The sequence below is a fragment of the Zootermopsis nevadensis genome, unplaced genomic scaffold, assembly GCF_977971745.1.
Source record: "Zootermopsis nevadensis isolate Lab colony 2312 unplaced genomic scaffold, Znev_1.0 Znev_ptg000016l, whole genome shotgun sequence".
Lineage (NCBI taxonomy): Eukaryota > Metazoa > Arthropoda > Insecta > Blattodea > Termopsidae > Zootermopsis > Zootermopsis nevadensis.
In genome coordinates this window covers 6,997,727-7,020,045 of record NW_028259148.1, presented here as the reverse complement: position 1 = coordinate 7,020,045, position 22,319 = coordinate 6,997,727, and the positions used below count along the sequence as shown (strand labels likewise).

Below are 22,319 nucleotides of genomic sequence, written 5' to 3'. Positions count from 1 at the left end.
GGCTGCTTATATGACGGTGCTCTTGTAAAATGCTGGAGGGAATATGCCAGTCCACCATGCCACAAAAACTTAGAAGAAGAGTTCTTTCTGCCCACGCATGTAGCGGCGACAAACAGCGCTACAGGACAAAATCATTATATAAATGTAGCTAATAAATCCTTTGAAAATGTGGCAAATTTCAAACAAATATTTTGGAATGAAATAAATGAAAATTGCATTCACAAATAAGTTAAGAGCATATCAAATGTGGGGCATGTTTGTTATCATACAGTTCAGTATCGTTTGTCTTTCTGTCTGCTCTAAAAACAAAGATTAAAATATATAAAATCTTTTTTTACATGTTTTGTGTGGGGGTGATACTTGGTGTTTGTATTACAGGAAATTGAGTGTTTTTCAGAACATGGAGCCAAGGAGAATATTTGGACCTAAGTGGGTTGACGTGACAGGAGGCTGAAGAAACTTGTATAATTTGTGCTCATCACAAAATATTATTAGGACAGTCAAATCAAGGGGGAGAGGGTGGATAGGGTATTAGTGTGCATAGTGGAGATTGGTTGTGTACAAAATATTGATTGGAAACCCTGAAGAGAGGAGACAACTTAGAAGATCTAGGTTAGGTATAAATGGGAGGATGATATTTAAATTAATCTGATGGAAATATGGTGGGATAGTATATGCTGGATTCATCTGGCTCGGGATAGGGACTAGTGGTGACTAGTTTGAACATGGTAATGAACCTTTGCATTCCATAAGATGCAGGGAATTGTTTTACAAGTTGAACTTATAAATTTCTTAAGGTCTCTACTCTGTGTAGTTGATTGTTTGTAACTGAAGAGTTGATTGATTGATCTGTTAAGATTTTGTCAGGGTTATGCTAACTTTTTATTGTAATATGAAAGAAGAAGTAAGATGATGGTAATAAATGATCAATCATTACACTTGTTGGTTCACTGAAGTTGATTTCACAAGCTGTCTGGGTGAAATGAAGACTTCTGTAGGTATTCTTTCATAAGTTTTCATTGTCACCAAACATGCTGAAAGTGCTTTGATAAAACTGCTATAGCTGATGATTCATATTCCCTAATGTTAGTGATAATATGAAATATTAAGTTGGAGGGGGGAGGGAGGAAAGAGAAGATAACAAAAAACAGGGATGAAGCCAAACTTCAGTGTTAAGAATTCCATGTCTTCCTATATATCTTGCTAATTAACCAAGAATGCAGAAATATCATCAGTTGAACTTATTTTCATCTAATTTTTCACATGAAATTAGTTACTTAAGAAATGCATGCATAATATAATAATTCTGATATGATTGTCAGATTTGACCATGGTGCCACTGCCCAGTTTGGCTGGGGCCAGTGATTTATGCATGGGCAGGGTGTATAGCTGGGTGATATCATGGGATTCCTCGATGGTTGTGCAGTTGGTTCAAGATTCCTCTGATCTGGATTTCCTACCCACACACGAATATAAAAATACATGTTTATCTTCATGTAAAGTAAGATGTGTTATTTACCTAATTTTAACCAAAACAAATGATTTGAGAGATTGTAATAAAAATAGTTAATATGTAAGTTACTCGGCAGTTCCAGGGATCAGATGTGTAAAATTAATTATTTTTTATGGAGAAGGGGAGTTCGTCGCAATGACTTATAGCCAGGTCGTAGTTCCACCATAGCTGCTGGCTGCTAGTAGATGGCAGTACAATGACGAATGTAGTTACCGACATTGGTCTGACTGTGGTGGCCACTGTGCCTAGAGCACAGATTTGACGGATTACAGGTTAATAGGTAATCCGTGCTTCTGTAGCAGCCGATGAAGTCACGTAGGTAAGGGTAATCTGTGGACTATTGTTTGGCAGGATAAGTGATGAAGCAATGTAGGTTATTCAGTTACAGATAGTGGAGTTTTACATGCAGCTTTGTGCCTTGAAATTGTTTTGTACTCATTGTGTTTCGTAATTGATACATTAGTTTTTCTTATTCACATCGACAGAAATGACACTTGCGATCAAGAACGTATTTGAATGAGAATGGGGCAGAACTCTAGTGTTCCTACTGGTGTCCGAAGGGGAAGACGAAAATCATTTCGGGAGTCATGGAGATCGCCGTTTCCACGAAGATCACAAACACATCAAGGCTCTCTAAGTGCTACTTTCAATTTTATTGATGTGGATTTAAAGGTAATAAAATTGGCGAAAAATCTACAGTGATTATCAGATTAGTAGCTGATTTTAAATGTGTTGTACTTAATCGTCAGAAGAAATGCAATAACTAGTCACTTAACACTGATAATGTTTGTAAATGCAATGCACAGTTTTTGAGTTTATAATTGTTACAGTGTACAATAATTCCTGGGAATGTTTTGGTGCCCATACAAATATAAAATTTATATTTTACTGGTTGCTATATTGGTAAAATTCCATTCCAGTGATTTGAGGGTCCTGGCTTCTTTGTCTTGTAAATATGTGTTGCATTGCAAATTGACTAATTACCCATGAAATGGGAAGTATAAATAAATGGTAACTTGTATGCATATATTTTGACACTAAAAGGACAGTATTACTATGTGCTGCTGTTTTAATTATGAAAACTAAATTCTAACTATTAAAATACAATATGTCTTCTTCTTAGCTATGTCATTGTTCATAACTGATATAGGCTTCCACTAGTTCTGAGCGTGTGTTATATAAATCAGAATGCATCACAGTTGTTGTATAGTGTTATTACAGTACATGTAACTACTTAGATTGTATTGTAATTGGTTAAAATCATTAAATTGTCTGGTAACTGATGGTATATGGATATGGTGTTATATGCATATTAAAATTAAAGTTAAAATGCACTACAACTATCTTGTGCATAAATCTGCAGTTTGGTATATACTTATTATTACTATGTTGCATTATTTGTTTCCTTTTTGTTGTAAAACACCAGTTTTGTTAATACTGGTTGGTGTTTTATTTGTTGAATGTTCTTTTTTGACATGACTACATGCTATTCTGTTCTGTGGTTATTTAATTTAATATATATAATTTTCTCAGATTGTATCTGTGGGATCCTCCCTTCTTCTCAGTGTTTCAGGTGGTCATTTTTCCAGGGATTTGAGCACTAAAATTCTTCGTAGATTCTTTCTTTCCCCAATCCTATTCATGATCCAAGCCCTTTGTAGCTTCCTTGATATCACAGTTCTAACAGAATGATGCAATGTGAATAAATCAAATGTAAAGTTATAGAGTGGTTAGCACTTTTGTTTGCCATTTAGGAGGTTATGGGTTCAAATCTCAGCCTGGAGACAAGCTATCCTTACTGAACCTTTTTGTGATTTTCTTCAGATGGCCCAGTTAAATGCTAGGATAGTACCTTTAATTAGGCCATAACTTCTTCCTTCCACATCCTTTTATATCATTATTCACTACCATCGTTTCATCTTACACTGTGTAGTGTGGGCCACTAAAAACATTGTTAGATAAATAAATAAGTTACAAATTGGTCATTTGTACTTCGTACTTCTGTGCTTTGTGGTTAGCATTGCAGCCATACATTTGCATGTGCAGTAATTAAGGTTCACTAGGTATCTAAAATAGCAAAGAATGTATTTACTGATATTCATTTTATAATCTGCACTTTGTGTTGTTACAGGTGGATCAGTTGAATGTTAACACAGCCAGTGAAGAAGAGTTAATGACACTTCCAGGAATTACCCGAAACATTGCACAGAATATTGTTGAGTACCGTCAAGCTATTGGAAGGTTTAAGAAAGTTGAGGATTTGGCGCTTGTGTCAGGCATTGGTGCTGTTAAACTAGATCTTATTAGACCAGAGATATGTGTCAGCCGTCGTAAAAATGTCAGGTACATTGAGTATTTTTTACATTTCTGAGAATGTGAATTAACCAATAATTCACCTACATATTATTGAGAAATAATTATTTATCTCACTCTTATCTCATTAGCTACCACTTTGTGAAAGCATTTTTCAGTCTTGAAGTAACTTCTCTTGGTTTAACAGTACTTTACCATTTTCATTATAATTCACAAGTTATGTAGTGTATTATAAGGATGGTAATGTATTGTGAATTGAAAAGGATGTGGAAAGAAGTGGCTGTTGGCTGTTCTAAACTAATATCTCAGTATTTGGAGGGACTGAGGAAAATGGTAAGGAACAAGTTATCTAGTTTACAGGTCAAGATTCGTATTGACTCACTATAGGTTGTATGATGAGGGTTTGATTGCCACCACTTCTGAGACCCATGTAGCCTCCTATCCAGTGAAATAAAGAAGCTGCAGCATAAAACTTATCACTCACGTCCACTTATTGCCTAGCATAGTTTTGGCTTTGTTCCCTTACAGTGCCATCATGGTATAATGCTTCTATAGAAGAATGACTTTTAATAGTATTTTGTTCTTTGTTATAGCTGTGCTTCTTCAAGAGCCCAGTCATTAGACAGTTTACCAAGTACAGAATCAAATAACTATGGCCGTATTTATCTTAAAGGCTCTCCACATTCACAGAGTAGAACAGTAAATATAAATACAGCAAATGTCTTTGAATTGATGGTAGTGCCTGGATTTAATCAGGAGTTGGCAGCAAATGTGGTCGACTACCGTGAAAGAAAGGGTCTATTTCTTAAGGTAGAAGACTTGATTAAGGTTCGTGAAATAACATTTTGAGTTATCTAATTTAGCGTACTTCACATGAAACTGTGATAATTATGGGAAGTTTGGGCCGTTCATTATAAATTCATGGAAAATGAAAGAAAGAGGTGAGGGTAAATATCATCTAAGTTTATAACTCAATTTATGATATTAAATTGTGAAGAAAATGTGTGGCATTGTGAAGAAAATATGTGACATCATATGAAAAAATCTCACAAACAAAAATTGTTTATTTTATATTGTGTGAATGAAAGTTTTTTTAAGAGATTGGCAATGGGTATTTTCTTTAGAGCCTCTTTTGTATGGCAAGGTCACACTAGTGGTCTTCTCCGATTGTTGTTTAATGTAAGCAAGCACAGTCTTGATTGAATTTAATTCCTCACTGTGACTTTCAGCACATTGGGTAAAGTGGATAAGCGGGACTTGACTGTATCTTGCAGATTTCCATTCCTGCAAATTTTATGTTGTTGAGTTATATTTACGTAATTTAATTTTATTATCCAAAAACAAAATACAATGTAGGTGATGAGTTTGCATTGTAAGCTGAAAGTCAATGTATCAGATCCCAATCATGTCAGTGTTTAAGCAAAATGCACAGAAAACTTTAACTAAATCATGTAATTCTCAAAATTTAAGCATTTTGATGACTTTCTAGGGTGTAAAATGCTTTTATGGAATTTTCAGCTGAGTTTTATGTTGTTATTCAGGTGAAAGGGATGAACCAGTGGCGTCTGGGAACTTTGCGTCCTTATTTAATGGTAGATTTTCCTCCTGATGGTGCTCCAACTGGTAGCCTCAGTAATGGTACTGTGATATCTACAGCATCCCAAAATTTAGCTCAATCTGTTATGAATGGAAAATTATCTGGTGAGTATTTAATTTTAAAATGCTATATGATCCCCAAAACAGTTTCTTTTAACTCTCATAATATATTATGGTAATTTTTCATGCAGTAATTCTGTTTCGATTCAGAATTGGTTGAAATGATAGCCTGTGTCTCAGACTTTCGAGACTGGCTTTTTTTAATGCTTTGCAATTCTTTCTGGTTTATAAAAATAAAGATTTGCCTTCAGTATCATTGGGTTTAAGTCCTACAATTGTCCCAGGTTCTTACAAATGGTAGCTTGTAGCAGGACCATAATATGAATGGTGTCATTACTTGCATTGTTGGTTACATTGCATATGATGTGTGAATGAATACATTAAAAAAGTAATTGTTAGAATAAATATATTTTGTATTACCTTTGTCTAATTATTTTCTGGTTACTTATGTGTATTACTGAAAGTGTACTGCATATGGAGAGTCTTATCACATGGACACTGCATTTTGTTAGTTTTTACATTTCATTTGCCCTACCATATAAGAGTTTAGTATAATTAACTTAAGTAAATGATAAGAGTGTACGTAAGTTAACATATTTATTTTGATAAATAAATTCTGTTACATGTCCAGGTGCCAGGAAAACACCTTCATTCCCACTGAAAAGCATGTCAGCTAATGGTTTCTTACCAGGAAAAGACATTTTTGAGCTCTTGTCAGCATACTCTCAGCGTCCTATTTTAGAGGACGATTTTCTTGGAGAACGTAATGGAAAAGCAGCTTTACGTATTGCAACATGGAATCTACATGACTTCACATTAGAGAAAGTAGAAAATCCGGGAGTTAAGGAAATTGTATGTCGAACAATTCTTGAAAACAGGTGAGTTGCATTTTTCAGTGTCATGTCTCCTAACTTGGATGTACCCCAAACCAATCAATTCACTTTACGCTATATCCTTTATAAGGTGATTTAATACTATCCCCCCATTCATGCCTAGGTCTCCAAAAGGGTCTTTTTTTTTCACATTTCCTGACTAAATATTGTATGCGTTACTCATCTTTCTCATCTGTGCTGTTTGCCATGTTCATCTATTTTTTCTTGTTTCCTGCTCAGCAGTCTGTTGATTAAAACAAACAAAATGAAATATTGGATACTGTTTTAAAATTTGTTTCAGTTGTGTTGTTTATTTGCAGCTTTTCTGTCATTGCTGTCCAAGAAATTGTAGATGCTGCATCTCTAAAACAGGTACAGTTTATTCTTCACTTAACCTTTGATTCATTTATTTTCCTCCAATAAAGTTAATACATTTATTTTTTATCAAAAGCATGAAATTAATTGTTTTCAAATAACATAAGACAGGATATGACAAATGTACTGAAACCAAACAAATATACATGTATGTGACTACTAGCTGATCTGAGTCAGAGAATATTCATGTATTCTCTTTAGTCAACATTTATTTACTTAATGTGTGTGTATGCTCATCTATGAATTAAACAGTGAGTCTTTTCAAATAGCTGACACACTAGTTACACAGTCAGTGAACATGAGAAATGTTGAAATGTAGGATCAAAGAACAGGCTTTAATTAATAGGAACGCCTGAATACAAGAGCATAGGTTGCTGGAAAGAAAGAGGAATAATAGAAGTGAGAGGACAGTGTGTTTATACAATGCAAGAAACAATAGACAAAGGAACTACCATGAACTCAAATGAGATCTAACACTTTCTTATCTTAGGATTGAGATTATTTGAGACCAAAGTGCTATGGGAAATATTTGAATGTAAAAAGAGGGGAATTATCGAAGCAGAGGAAGGTTACATCATATACTTTTCACAAGACATTAATGAAATCAAGTAATTGAGGTTATGTTGGCCAAAACATGCAGCATGAATGTGAGGGATTAAAATGCTCACAGAATTTTTGTTGACTAGAGCAGGGCGCTCCTTTTGGTCAAGTTTGTAAAACGCAACCAACCTTGGTTAGTCCCGAAGGGGAGTTAGTTTAGTGTCTCATTCAAGTGTTTTTACCCTTGAGTAAGAAACTAAACTAACCCCCCTGAATGGGGGGTTTAAACACTTGACCAAAACACCGAAGGGGGTTGGTTGCGTTTTAAAATCTTGAGTAAGACACTAAACTAACCCCCGTGTATAAACAAATATAAGGTGATATTGTTGATGACGTCATTTTTTGACAACGATGGCTAATCCTTTCGGAGCGCTTCTTGTAATCTGATATTTTACTTCTTTACGTCGCTGATCAGAGGTCAACAGTTCTTGGTTAGTCAACTTTCTACGTCCAAACCCACCCTTGCAAGTCTTCTTTTTTTCTATTCTGTTTTTTGTTGAATAGTTCTGATGTTTTAGTTCTTTACGTCGCTGTTCAGTGGCCATCTGTTCTTGATCAGTCAACTTTCTACGTCCAGCAACACCATTGCTAATCTTCGTCTGTTTTTTCTTTTTCTTTTTTTCTCTTATGTTCTTGTTGTATACGTTTTTCTATGTTTATCAATGTAACTCTCCCTTCGTTTTTCTTTATTTATTAAATAGGTCTGATGGATTAGTTCTTTACGTCGCTTTTCAGAGGCCAACTGTTCTTGGTTAGTCAACTATCTACTTCCAACCCCACCCTTGCAAATCTTCGTCTGTTTTTCTACGTGTGTTATTAATATGGTCTCGTTTAACAATGTAAGTCTTCTTTCGCTTATCCTTATTTGTTAAATAGATCTGATGTCTTAGTTCTTTACATCGATGTTCAGAAGCCAACTGTTTTTGGTCAGACAACTTTCTACGTCCAACCCCACCCTTGCAAGTCTTCGTTTGTTTTCTTCTGCTCTTCTGTTCTTTTTCAATAAGTTTTTCGCTTTTCTTCATTTCTTAAGTATGTCTGATGTTTTAGTTCTTTACGTCGCTGTTCAGAGGCCAACTGTTTTTCGTCAGACAACTTTCTACGTCCAATCCCACCCTTTCAAGTCTTCGTTTGTTTTCTTCTGTTCTTGTTGAATAAGTTTTTCTGCGTTTATCAATGCAAATCTCCCTTTGCTTTTCTTTACTTGTTAAGTAGGTCTGATATTTTAATTCTTTACGTCGCTGTTCAGAGGCCCACTGTTCTTGGTCAGTCAACTTTCTACGCTCAATCCCACCCTTGCAAATCTTCGTCTGTTTTTATACATATGTCGTTAATATGGTCTCGTTTATCGATGTAATTCTTCTTTCGCTTTTCTTTATTTCTTAAATATGTCTGATGTTGTAGTTCTTTACGTCGCTGTTCAGAGGCCAATTGTTCTTGGTCACTCAACTTTCTACGTCCAACCCCACCCTTACAAATCTTCGTCTGCTTTTTTCCCCTTCTGTTCTTATTGAATACGTTTTTCTACGTTTATCGATGTAAGACTTCCTTCGCTTTTCTTTATTTCTTAAATATGTCTGATGTTGTAGTTCTTTACGTCACTGTTCAGAGGCCAACTGTTCTAGGTCAGTCAACTTTCTACATTTATCAATGTAAGTCTTCTTTCGCTTTTCTTTATTTCTTAAATAGGTCTCATGTTGTAGTTCTTTACGTCGCTGTTCAGAGGCCAACTGTTCTTGTTCAGTCAACTTTTTACGTCCAGCCCCACCCTTGCAAATCTTCGTCTCAAAATCGATCATAAAGTCAGTTTTTATAATAATTTTCATAATCGTAATATATCGAATGAGTATCACTTTACCTTGTTGGAGTTGGTACTTCAAATACTTGATAACTTCTTCTTTCACTTTCCTGATGTTTTAGGACAACTGTTAGTCAATTGTTAACAATGCGACGTGCTGCTTCTGGAGCAGTGATAATGCGACTGACTTGATATTCTTTGATTTCCTTGTTGTGAAGCGTTATTTGTTTACTCGGCATTGTTGTGTCGACTTCAACAATGCCAACAGATATTTGTTTACACGGCATTGTTGTGTTCCACAACAATGCCGAGTAAACAAATATCTGTTGGCATTGTTGATGACGTCATTTTTTGACGACAAATTGGTTGAAGACAACGAGGAATCACAAATTTTTATAGTAATAAGAAGATAAGCCTGAAGGGAAGAGATTACCTGGGAGACCAGGGCATACATGAGAGGATAATTTTTAAATGGATGTTCAAGAAATCACAGCATGATCTGTACTTGGTTTTTTAAGGCTAGGGTCCAGTAGGTAATTTCTTGACCAGCTGAGTGGCTGTGATTTTTTTCAAGCGACAAACCAAATTTATAAAACGAGTTAGAGTGCTGATATGAAGCCTAAAAGATAACTGAATGTGGCTGAAAATAAGTGAGCATACAAGCAAAGTAAGACATTCTAAAAAGGTGTACAGTTTTTGGACAAATGCGTAATAAACTTATAATATAAAGGTGAGACATCTAGAATCCCAGTATTAGAATTAAAGACTACTTTTTGACATTTTTTGTATTTTATTTTTGCATCAGGATTTTTCCTGCGTAGCTATTTTGAAATCATTAATTTTGAACATATACACATGCACATAACCCATAAAATGCATACTGAAACAAGATTGTGTGACACAGAAGACATAATATCAGGGAAAAGCAACACAGAAATGATTAGAAAGTATAATGCAGAGGAAATGCTACTGAGTTGGAAAGAAATGTGGACATTTTATGGTGACTTCCTATTTCATATTTTCTTAATACTCATTCATAATACATTTGCTTAAAAATGAAGATGCTGCTGGTTTCTTTTTAATTTGTTGTTAATGAGAATATTTGAATCTGCAGATTTGTGATGAATTAAATTTTCCAACACTGCGTCGAGTGATAGACTGGAAAGACAATGAAAGGGCGTGGAAGTTTGCATTGCCACAAAATTGTAATGCAGAGTACAAGGTCAGTCATTGTGTGGTGAACCAGAAGTTTTATGTATGATGGTGCCAGCATGTAATGGTTAACTTGAACTCCCTATAAGTGTGGGGTTAATTCCAGTTGTACATAGTATGTAGGCTGCCCAGTAGTTGCGTATGCTGACATGGGTCTGTGTTATGGGTTGTGAAAGAGTACACTTAAGTTTCAAGCATGTGGATGGGAGGAAATGATCAAGTTTGGGTTGTCAGAAGAAATGTCCCTTCAGGCCTGATGTTCAGAGGTGCTAGCAAGTTGTCCTTATTCCAAAGACCTAACCCCATGTACATATATTTTGTTTGCTGAGGAGAAGAAACCACTTTGAAAACAGTCACTGTTTCCACAAATACCTTGAACAAAAATGTCAGTGTAATTGTATCATCAGAGACTAGGTGATCAAGTGCTGTGATTGTGTTGCTGATGGGAGAAGTGTGTAGACCTTGGTGGTGATTAAATTGAATAGGGAAACTGCAGGTATGTTGTGACATATTGCTTCTGTTTATTTGCTGTGTTTATAACTTCTGCTGTTAACATTCAGAAAACCTGTGAAATGCCTCATGTATGTTCATAGTTTTCAGAATTTTAGTTGTGTAATTTTTCAATTTAATAATTAATATTGCATGTCTTTAATCAGCTAAAAGGGGCTGTCAGTACAAGTAAGTGACACTGTTGTTAAATTAGACATTCAGCTGTTTGTTAAGCACTGGGTTCGATATGTGGGATATTTGGTCAAGAAGGTTAATTAGGGTGTAAACTGGATTTGGCTGGTTTAGGATGTGGTCAAATGGCGGGCTTTGGGTTCCATGAAAATTGTGGTATTTTTCGACCAGTTGAGTGACTCATTTTCTCAGTATGAACTTTGTTCTGTAGATTTATTCTTGGTATGTGTGGAACTTGCATTTTTGTTAATGTCTTTTTTTGTTTTAGGGGTCTCTTGGTCTTGGCTTTTTGTATGACTCCAGTTATCAAGTGGAGTTAACTGCAATGAAGGAACTTTGTGTGACAGGACCAGTGGACAGTATTACACCAAAAGTTGAAGCAGTTCTTGCAACATTTCAGGTTAGATTCAGTGGTACATTGTAAAATAAATTCTGAACACAAATATCTTTAGCTATCTTGTTATTTATTCAGTAAATGTAAGAGAAGTGATGAGACAGAATATAAAACTTTTTTGTAAATGCTTTTGAGCACTCTATTTTCAGGATTTTTTTAACTAGTGAAAACTTTTTGTTCTTTTCCACTTTCATTTTTGTGTTAATTGTGTGAAATCTAGAACATTGTCCAAACAGTTATCCAGGGAAGCACTGAATCGTAACTGCATTATTGTTCACTGTGGATTAACCCACAATCATACACAAGAGTATTTATTTTCATATGTTAGCTTCAGCTAGAAATGCCTTATAAAGTCATGCTGGAAAGTGTGAATTGTTGTTGATTTAACCTTATTTCTGTGACATTTGACCTTAGTCAAATGTTAGTGCATTATCTTACAGTGAAAAATTTGACTTCAGTCCACACCAAAGAATAATCTTGTTTGGCTGTGACATTCAACTTTACTTCTGAGCTGTGAAAATGTGTTCTTGTTGGTTTGCATAGCTAGTACAGAAATATGATGTGAAAAAGTTATACTCACATGCTATATGTCTGGCTTGTCATTGAAATTTTTTTATTTTGATCTTGATTTTGGCACCTATGGCAATGATTCTCAATTATAAGCAGTTGTAACATTATAAAGACATATTTTGTTAAAAAAATAATATTAATTGCTTTTGTGTGTTGGTATTTTTTATCTTGTAGGCAATAATCTAACCCTCATAATGAGCTCAGATTTTTAGCTTTACATTCTTACAGGAAAGCAGTGTATGAATAATGTGCAGCAAAAGGTTTGACATTTCTGATGTAAAGATTGGCAACAGCCTTATACAGTATCCTAATGAAAATCTGAGTGCATCAGCTACAGACTTCTCAGAATAACAGAGTCTTAAGGCAACACCATATGGTGACATACAGATGATAAGAAAGGAAAACTGCCATTACCATGTGGTGATACATGGCCTTAAATGTTAATGTTACATAATGATTGATGTGATGCCTTTGTTTTATTTTTTAGGTGGAAGATTTAAGAATATCACTGTTAAATATGTACATACAGAAAAGTGATATTTACAGCCTGGAGAACATACTTCAAGGCCATGTGAAGCAGACAGATATGCTTATAATTCTTGGTGACTTCACTGGACTGTCACAAAACAAAGGTATTCATGTTGTTTATATGATAGAACTATATTATGTTTAATTACTTTTATTGTATTTTCTTAACCATACATACATGTTACTCTGAATTATTCATGATGAAAATTAGTTGACCGATCTCAGAAAACACATCTTGCTAATGTAGTTATGTTTGGCAGGAATTAGTGCTGTGAGTAACTGTTCAGCTTAATGATGCACAACAAAACCTATTGACATTTGGAACAACAGAAATTAAACCTGATATTGAAAGGTTACTCTAGCAAAAGAAGGGTCATGTATTTTAATACTGTGTGATTGGTGAAGAAAATTATTAATTAAAATGTGAACCTCTTTGCAGTGGTAGGCCTAATTAATAACTTTTTTATAAATTGTTATGGCATTTCAGTAAATTGTTCTCATTTATAAACTTGCTGCCTGTGAGCCAATAAGAAAATATGTATGTAGAAAAGGTTAACCACTGGTACAGAAGAAATTAATTTTAATAAAACATTTTTTTCAGGAGAAAATGAGATATCCAGGTTGCAGTATAAAAGTGTCATTCCAATGTCTTCAAATTCCCACAGCTGTAGCAGTGCTGCTCAGGAGTACCATTACTCAGATAACATATTCCTCAACTCAGAAACACAGTTGCAGTTTACAGGTAATACCAATTCTGAATATTAAAGAGAATGGTTATAATATCCTAGCTCATTTAAAATGTCCATAAACCCTAATTTCTAAAGTTAGTCTCTTTTTAGGAGGGGGGCATGTCATATTGAATCATTTATGTAAAGTTTCCGCAATCTGTGTATGCAGATATTTCTGGGCAGTTTTGTTTTAATTTTTAAGCATTGAAGTAAAATTACTGCTGCAAGTACAATATAATTTTGAGTTACTGGTATATATTTATATTTCCTTCTGCTGTTGGCATAGCTTTCTGCCTGTACCATCAGAGAGCAGTTGCATGTAGAATTTAAGTATGATGCTTATGTTTGGTATGTTGCAACAGTTGACACATAAAATGCATTTATTTTATCATTGATCTAACCAAGCTTGTCATTTTGCAGAGCAGTTAAAAATATTCAAGAATTTTCCCTCATCTAATTTTTTGCACCTAGCAACTGGTAGAACTCGCTGTGTTTTCAGAATTTACGTAAGTGTAATCTTTTGATAGGCGTGAGTGGCATGGTTCGACAAGGTTTGAATCACCTTGCTATTCCTCGAGGCTGGATGTGGGGGGGTCCAGCAAGCGAGCACTGTCCAGTGTGGTGTGAACTGTACACAGAACCAGTCCTAGCAGAGAAAGTTCTTCCAAATGGAACACATTATTCAGAGTGATAGTCTGCTATGAAATGATGTTTGTTGGTTCTAGTGCATTGCATCCAGCTTCAAGCTAAGTAAGAATGGACTGATTGTTTGAAATTGTATATTTCAGCAAGAAAATTGACTTTAGGATTCTTCCTTTGAAGCTGTGCAAAACACGTATGTTGTACGTGAAACCTCGTTGTTATTTATGTGATGAAGAAACTTCATGCTGATAGTAGAAAATGAATCAGTAGGAACATTTTGCTGAAGATTTTTCCATGAAGTGTAAATGAAAAAATCATTGGAAATTCTCAGGTTAATAGTAATTGTTCGTTTGTTTTGAAACTTCCAGGAATATATTTTGTCAGATATACCTATTGCTTAAGATTCAAGCAATTACACAGTGTTTTACTGAAAAAAAACTGATGAACTGAATTAAATGGAATAGAATTTTCCAGTCTGAATTCTTTTATCAATTAAATACTGTACTTAATGCACTAGAACAATGAACATTGAAAATATTTAATTTTAAGCTGAAGTGTAAAGTGTTGAATTTATAATTGTATGGGAGGTGATTAGAAATTATGACTTTGCAAACAGTAGGGTAAGATGAAACAAGAGGTTCCACAGAAACTTTGAAACTTCAGCATTTTTTATGTTTACTCATGGAACATATACCCCTATGCAGTTACAGGAAGTGTCACAAAACTAAATTATTACACATATCAATAATGACAGTTTTTGTTATAGGTAGTAGAAAGTTCTGTTAGTTGTAAATTTTATATTATATGTTTTTGGCAGTATATTTGTATAAAATGGGAAACAATCCCATTTCTTTTGATAATGGTTCGTTTCAAGTTTGTTGCATGTTCATGTATATATAAACAAATATAATGAGAATTTTCGTTGTACTTGTAAAGGGAAGTAAGAGTATGACAACAGTAACTAACCGAGAAAAATTAGAGTAGGAAGTGAAACTGGCATTTTGTTTTTATTTTGAGGTTTTCCAATACTGCTACAAGTTAGAGAAGTGTCTGTTTTCATGTTAAATTCTGTTAAACATTGTATTCTCTGTTTTTCAGGTTTACTTATGCATCTTTTGGTTTAATCTAGTAAAGAACATATTTATGTTTTAATTTACTGAACATAGGCATGTAATTATTAAAATTTGGAATAATGTTATATATTTTGAGCATAATTGCAACAAATGTCACTCTCACTAACTGGACAGAGATACTAAAATGAAAATGCATTATCATACCTCAGTTGGTTGCTTGATGTGTATAGATTTCATCTTTGGTCATCCTCTACAGCAGAGTCATCAATCACATATTGTCTGTCTTCTGTGTTATAACTTTAATATTGTTGTGCCAACACAATAGAACAGATTTATAAATACCAATTCATTTTCAGAAAGTGAAAACTACTGAGGTTTAACTACAAATTTGTAAGATGTAAATAAATTTTTAACAATAATTAGTCATTACTGTTTCCAGTTCTTCATTCTCAAGTCGTCCTTCCAGTTGATGATACATGAGTATATAATAAATAAAGTGTTGTTGAAAATGCTAGTAATCTTAGTTGTTACAAGAAAATATCAGTTTCTCTTTCTTTATACTTTTTTTTTACATTTGCTAACAACTTAAAAGTTTAGAAAAATGTTCCTATTAGCTCCAATCAGACAAAAATTTTGGGCACTTTACATAGAGACCTACATATGTTTTTGTGTGTAGAAGTGATTGGGTGGGGGAATCCCTAGCTAGCCACATGGGGGAATGATAATAACTTACTGAGGTTTTTTGCTGGCTGCCTTTTTGTTTAATGCAGTTTGAATACCCACCAAAAGTCCAGCATATGGGTCTCTAGTAAGTTAAAGGTTTCACAGATCTTACACTTGTTATTTTTGTCTGCTGTATCTGTAATTCATATATCAGTTTGTAATGCAGACAGTATGATAACTGTATGAGAGACGGAATGTACAGAATTTATATACAGTTTAAAATATCCTAAAAGTATTTTGTGCCATGACAATAATGTTTATTTGATCCATCACTGTGGTTTTGTTGCAACATACAGTATAAGGCATGTTACTCTATGGTTGTAAAATGTTACAGTGTAGGTAAGAGAGGGGTGAAGATCATTTGCTAACAAGAAATACTGAAGTTTGTTGAATATTGTTACTTTAATTTATATTGTGAGTTGGTTTCTAATTTCTGAGGGTGTTGAGAACAAGGTGCTTAGGAGAATACTTGAACGTATAAGGAAGAAGGGACAGGAGTGTAAAGAATATTGTATAATGAGGAACTCCACAACTTGTACTTTTTGCCAAATGTCATCAGGAAAATGAGATGGGTAGGGCATGTAGAGCATGTGGGAAAGATGAGAAATGCCCACAAAATATTGTTTGGGGAGACTGGAAGGAAGAGGTTACTTGGAGGACCTGGGTATAAATGGGATGTTATCACACTGTTAGGCTGTCAAGAAGGCCTTTGCTGTTTGGAATCATGTAATTTAGTTATGCTTTATCTGTATGTTCACAATTATATTGTATCATTGATCTTTTTGTTAGTAAGTAGTCTTTCCCTGTGTGTAATACACATATGAATACAGTGAAGCATCTTTGTTACTATTTTAATTGTCATTATGACCTGTTACAGGGTCTCCCTGTGCGGGCTGTAATACAGTGCTGATGGTTCATCACTTTTCATGATATTAAGCTTTGAGTATTATCCTGATTTTGATTCAAAATTAATCTTTCAATTTTCTTTTGGATTATGTAAATCACGTCCTTCTGTTTGTGAATATTTATACATAATGTATGATCTTCATTATGCCCATAGGAATCTTTAACACTAATTACTTTCACAATCGTGTTTGTTGGAACATTTACAATGAGAATGGTAATAAATGATACAATAAGCTAAAAACTAAATCAGAAATTTTAAAATGTACAGTAACCTTAGACCTTGCTATGGGCAGAGCTGAAATCACAAATGTATGTATCTTAGAAGATAAAATGTTATATTGATGAAGTTGTTTCACATTGTTTATATTTTTAATACTTTATAATGAATTTTGTTTGGTATTTTGTTATAGTTAAGTATGCACTCTTCAGAATAATTAAATTAAGGACTTTGGGCAATAACCTGCTGTACCACATTTTATATTTTAATGACACATTGGTAAAATACAGAGCAGTTTATTTCTTTTTCAACCTAATTACTGCTTTTTAGTAGAATGAGGTGCATACTGTTAGGCAGTTTCTTTCATAAAACTACAAGATACTGCATTGAGTAAGTGAAGTATCTATCAACACCCAAAAATAATTTTCAGTAAAATCCCTTTCTTTACCTGTTGTCAGCAGTACCTACTATAAATGGTATCCTCCAACATTCAGGCACAATTTGTATTGACATCACAAATTCTGTGATATATTTAAGTTCACCTTCCATTATTTTTAGAATTACAGTCTAAACTTTGATCTGTAAAACCTCCAGAATGTGTTTATTATTTTTGGTCACTGTCTTTACAAGTTTCTCTGGAGATAATCATTAACATTGAGATCCATGAAACATGATGGTCAGTCTTCACGTAGATTTGTTCATCAAAATCAGTCCATACTGCTGACATTGCTTTTTTTGCAATGTGTGTTGGTGCATTGCCCTGGTTCAAATACATGTGACTAATTTTGTTCAAGATGAAAACATTGTTTAGTACAGTATTTTGCCATAGATGAACAAAGTACTAGTGAATGTTCACACCTGACTGGTCACAAAAATAAATGCTGAACAATTTATGGAAATTAACTGTGTTCTTCTTTATAGGATTTGAGATTCTAATGGTGGTGAGTACAAAGATGGCTGTCTTCTGGGTTATAGTGCCTTGAAGTCTGGTAGAAGTTCACCAATGTTTCAGAGGTCCTTGTTGTCTCCATCATCAGAGCACATTATCACAATGAGTAAACTTCTTGCAGATTACATGGTGTGTAACCCAGAAGACAGCTATATTTGTGCACTTCTTATTTTTGGTGGCAGTCTGTGCATGATTCATTACATGCATACTGCTTATTGGCAAAGAAACTGCTTGTGCAAGATGCTCTACTCTGTATTTATAAGAAAATTAATGTCACATTTACAGATAAATAGTCTGTGATATAATTATGAATAAGTTATACATAACTGTTTTATGTAAATTAAATATTGGAAATTTTAATGTGGTATAAGGCATGCTATTTCCCATAGATACCAAAGGTATGTTTCTCTTTAAATTATGTCGAGTTAATTTTAGAATTTTACTCACATTTGTTTATTGTTTTAGTGATATGCATAGTTCCTGGTTTATATATATATATATTACTTTTCATGACGTTTCTTTGCTTATTGATTTTTATAACTCTTAAATCACACTTTGCATCACATTGTCTTTAAAGGACAGAACTCATACACACAGTATTTACCTCTAAGAGAATGCATCACCATCACAAATGTATATTAATAATCTTAGGTAAGTTCTTACTTGTTACTCTGAGAACTAAAAGAGACCTAAACACAGGCACTGAATGACACACAGTTATAAATATAAGAACAAGTTGTTTGTGTGTGTGTGTGTGTGTATAGTTAAGTACTAACAAAATTTTGTGTACTTTAAAAAGTGTTCATGACAGACACACACACACACACACACGTACCCCATATATATGAGCACCAGGATCTGAACTTTATGGGTGTCTTGATTTTATATATTTTATTACTTCATTCAATATTATATCACATTCAAATGATGTAAAACAGAAGATATTATACTATATCTGTCACATGTAGCATATTTGCTCATGTAATAGCCATAAGGAATTGTAAAAAACATTGGTTTAACATTTACATGTACTATGTGATTTCTTTCATAAGCTGTTGGAAAGGAAGCATTTTTTGATGTTTTGTGAGGATGTGCCATCTTGTCATTTGTTTCTTTGTAATGCAAAATTTTGATCCTAAAGGTTTTCACTAATGAATGGTTGCATTTCATAATTTTGCATACTTAAGAGCTGGTATAAGTAGTAACTGTAATACAGTGCATTACTAGCTTTTATGTAAGCATTACATTTTTCCAAAATGTTTATTAAAGTGCGGGATAAGCATGGCTAATACAAGAGCTTAATATATTACAGTTGTCTTCCAACACCTCATCTTCATTCAAAGTAGAGTCCATATTTCACGTGTCCAAGGGAACCAGAATTTCAGTTGCACAGTTATAATGCCACATTTGTAATATTTGGATTGTTATTTATATCATTACTTTATGTACATATAGTAAAATCCATTTATCATCTACATATATCATAATATATTTTGTGCACATTTTAAATGATATATTTTTTTCATTCCTGACAAATATAGACCTTTTTAATTATGAAGAATTTTAAAATTGTAAATATTATGAACAGAAAGCTTATTTTACCCAACTCTGTTTTAATATAGAGTGTGAATGGTTTATTTTTATTTCTTCAGGTGATGCTAAAGTTGGTAATGGTGCTTGAGAATTGGAGCACAATGGACAATAAATGTTATGTGTGTATCCAAGGTCCATTCTTCTTAGAATTTTCTGACTCATTCTGAGTTTGCTGTGCCTATATTGTGTATTTATGTTTCAGTTAGGAATGGGATATGGTACAGAGCTAATGCAGGTAGAATGTGAACTTAGTGTTCATGGAACATTCCCTGATATTCTTGTGTAAATATTGCTAGATAATCATTAGGTATATGAAAGCAGTACACCTGTAGATGTTTAGAAAACAGCACAAAGTGGGAGAATGAATAACATACAAAAATATTAAAGAATTACACATTATTATACTTAATGGGATGTATTGTTATCTTAAGTATAAAATTAATTTTCCACCAAGTATTTTCAATGGTTGAGTGTGTGAAGAGAAAATATATCTGTTTGATTTTCTAAGATATATTTTAGCTAGAAATGAAATGAAAATTGGCTTTCAGCCAAGAATTTGAAAGGGTTGATTTTTTAAAGAGAAAATGTATGTTTGATTGTCCAAGATATATTTAGCTACAAACAAACATTTTTAAACAAATTAGTTGTTGCTGTATTTCTGTTCAAAGTATATTAGCAGCCATGTATACAATGCAAGATCAATTTGCAAGAATGTACAAAATTTAAAAAAATTAGTAACTATAGTAAACAGTTATAATACCTGAAAACTGTGTATGCATATAATTGCAGCACACCAATTTTTAAAGAAAATAAAAGTTTAGTTTACTGTTTTATACATTATTGAACTGCCTATAACGTAGTATGAAAATAATTAAATTTAATGTTGCGTTCTTGAAGTCTTCATCATAATTTTGACGAAGTTAGAAAAACATTTAATAACTTATCATGGGCTACCACTCTTCCTCTCATTCTAGTGTCCATTTGCCTACTTTTGCATATATACAAATTGATGTTTCATAGTCTGGTTGGCTGAAAATCTAAACTTGTGTCTCTGGTACTGTTTACATAAACATCATGTGTATATATGTTTTGAACCAAGTTTAGTTTTTTAATTCTTTGCTTTTGCCTTAAAAATGGTCCCAGTAACTGACATGCCAGCTGATCTTTCCTGGTGGAACCACTCTGAAGAGGGCATTCTCCAAAGTTTGTTTTCTGCATTCTGCACTCATTTCCATTTCAGTGGTCTTCCATCACATAAAACTAGTTTATTTTTCAAAAGCTGTACTCCGTTGAGAAAGTTTGTCCATATTGCCCACCTGTTTCACATTTTGATGAAACGTCAACTTCACAGTTTTTGCGTTCAAGTCTAATCTATTCAATTTCATTTCCATGATTGATACTGAACACTTACATACTTCAGGACATAATAACAGAATCTTTCAATTCCTTGTTTGATACAGCAGGCAGACCAGTATATTTTATGAGTGAAATTATACTCAGATGATATCATGTGGTGTACGGTTTTCATTTGCCAGTGCAGATTATCAGACTGAGCTGTAAATAGCCTTAGAAGTGAAATTTAAAGTACATTTTACACAAAATATATGTGGAAAAAATGAAGACAAGTTAGGAATCACACATTGTAGTAAATTTGTACAGTTTTTGTTACATATTACAATAAGAAATTGATGGAGACATGTGTTTATCATAATGAAGCTCATTATAGGACATGTTTCATTATGGTTACATTGTACTTATATTTTTCTTTTCTTTTCAACTCTCCATTATTTTATAGCAAACAGAAAATGAGTCTGTTTGTAATAAAAAATAATAAACTTTTTTCAATTCACATTTATGAGATTTGAAAATTCTTTCTGCACTGTTATGCAAATTATCACAAAGGGAAATTTTATACAGTAAGTATGATTATAGAAAAGTAAATATTCTTGTCTGATAGAGAAAGGAAAAGCTAAATCCAGATACTTTGTTTCATTTTATCGCAGGTGTGTGTTCATTCACTTCAATAAACCGTATCATAAAGTACTTTTGAAACAAACATTTTTGTTATAGAAACTTCGGTCTTGATTATTTTCTTACCATTAGTAGGGTGCTGTTGCATAGCAGACTGTGTGACATGAAGCATTGTGAAGCTTGTTACTATCGTTGTACAAAGGAGTGTCTACTGACAGAAAATACAAAAATGTTTGTTTATGAATTATGTCTTGAATGGTAATAAATGTTCCATTTCTAGTGCCAATATTGAGTACTTCTTAATTTGGTAAAAGTAAATATTGGTTAAAATAATATTACCCACTTGACTTCCATACTAATGGCAAGACATAAAGAATAAAAAATAATATATATTCATGTCAGTTACAGTGTGTGATATCCATTGTTAACATAATTGTAGGATGTTGAATATAATGATATGTTTGATTATAAAAATATTTTGCTTTATAGCTTTTATTTATTTTATATTTTTAAACAATTGCTAAATAAAATGTACCATGTAGCTAACTCAGAGCACTCATTCTTGAGAAGCTAATATAATCTTACAGCTAGTCAAGAAATATCCTGCCTTTTATGAGACCCAAAAATTCATTACCATGTTCACAAGAGCCAACTGCTAGTCTCTGTCCTGAGCCACATGAATCCAGCTCACTCATATCCTGTTTCATAGGATACATTTGCTCTGCTTGCTACATGGTATACTCATCTCATCCTCCCTTATTTAATTGCTCACTGTAGGATTTTCTCCATTCTTTTGTTAAAGTTGTGCAAAGTTCTACAAATAAAAGTACATTAAATTGGAATGTTAATGTAATACAAGACATTAGGCATCTTGATGTGTATGTAGCATTTGGTAATTTAGACTGAAATTCCTTCCAACATTGGAATAATCGTAGTGATTTTGTTGTTACTAAATATCTTTTATTTTCATTATTACAAATTCTTTTCCTCTTTCGGTGTTCTTCA

The 22,319-nt window shown here is 33.4% G+C and overlaps 1 protein-coding gene across 3 annotated transcripts; it reads left to right on the top strand.

The window, feature by feature from the left end:
* The first annotated feature begins 1,676 nt into the window (after positions 1-1,676).
* Positions 1,677-21,800, top strand: LOC110837484 (endonuclease/exonuclease/phosphatase family domain-containing protein 1). 3 transcript variants are annotated; one of them, XM_087349523.1, is made up of 12 exons: positions 1,677-1,832; positions 1,999-2,185; positions 3,645-3,856; positions 4,420-4,654; positions 5,368-5,527; positions 6,114-6,360; positions 6,675-6,726; positions 10,242-10,349; positions 11,289-11,420; positions 12,472-12,616; positions 13,114-13,254; positions 13,768-21,800. In XM_087349523.1, the coding sequence occupies exons 2-12, from the start codon at positions 2,030-2,032 to the stop codon at positions 13,929-13,931; spliced, it is 1,752 nt and encodes a 583-aa protein (XP_087205649.1). In that variant the 5' UTR covers positions 1,677-1,832; positions 1,999-2,029; the 3' UTR covers positions 13,932-21,800. The 3 variants fall into 3 exon arrangements, with proteins under 3 accessions (XP_087205649.1, XP_087205651.1, XP_087205650.1); XM_087349524.1 differs by lacking the exon at positions 1,677-1,832 and adding an exon at positions 1,833-1,882; XM_087349525.1 differs by lacking the exon at positions 10,242-10,349.
* Positions 21,801-22,319: the final 519 nt, after the last annotated feature.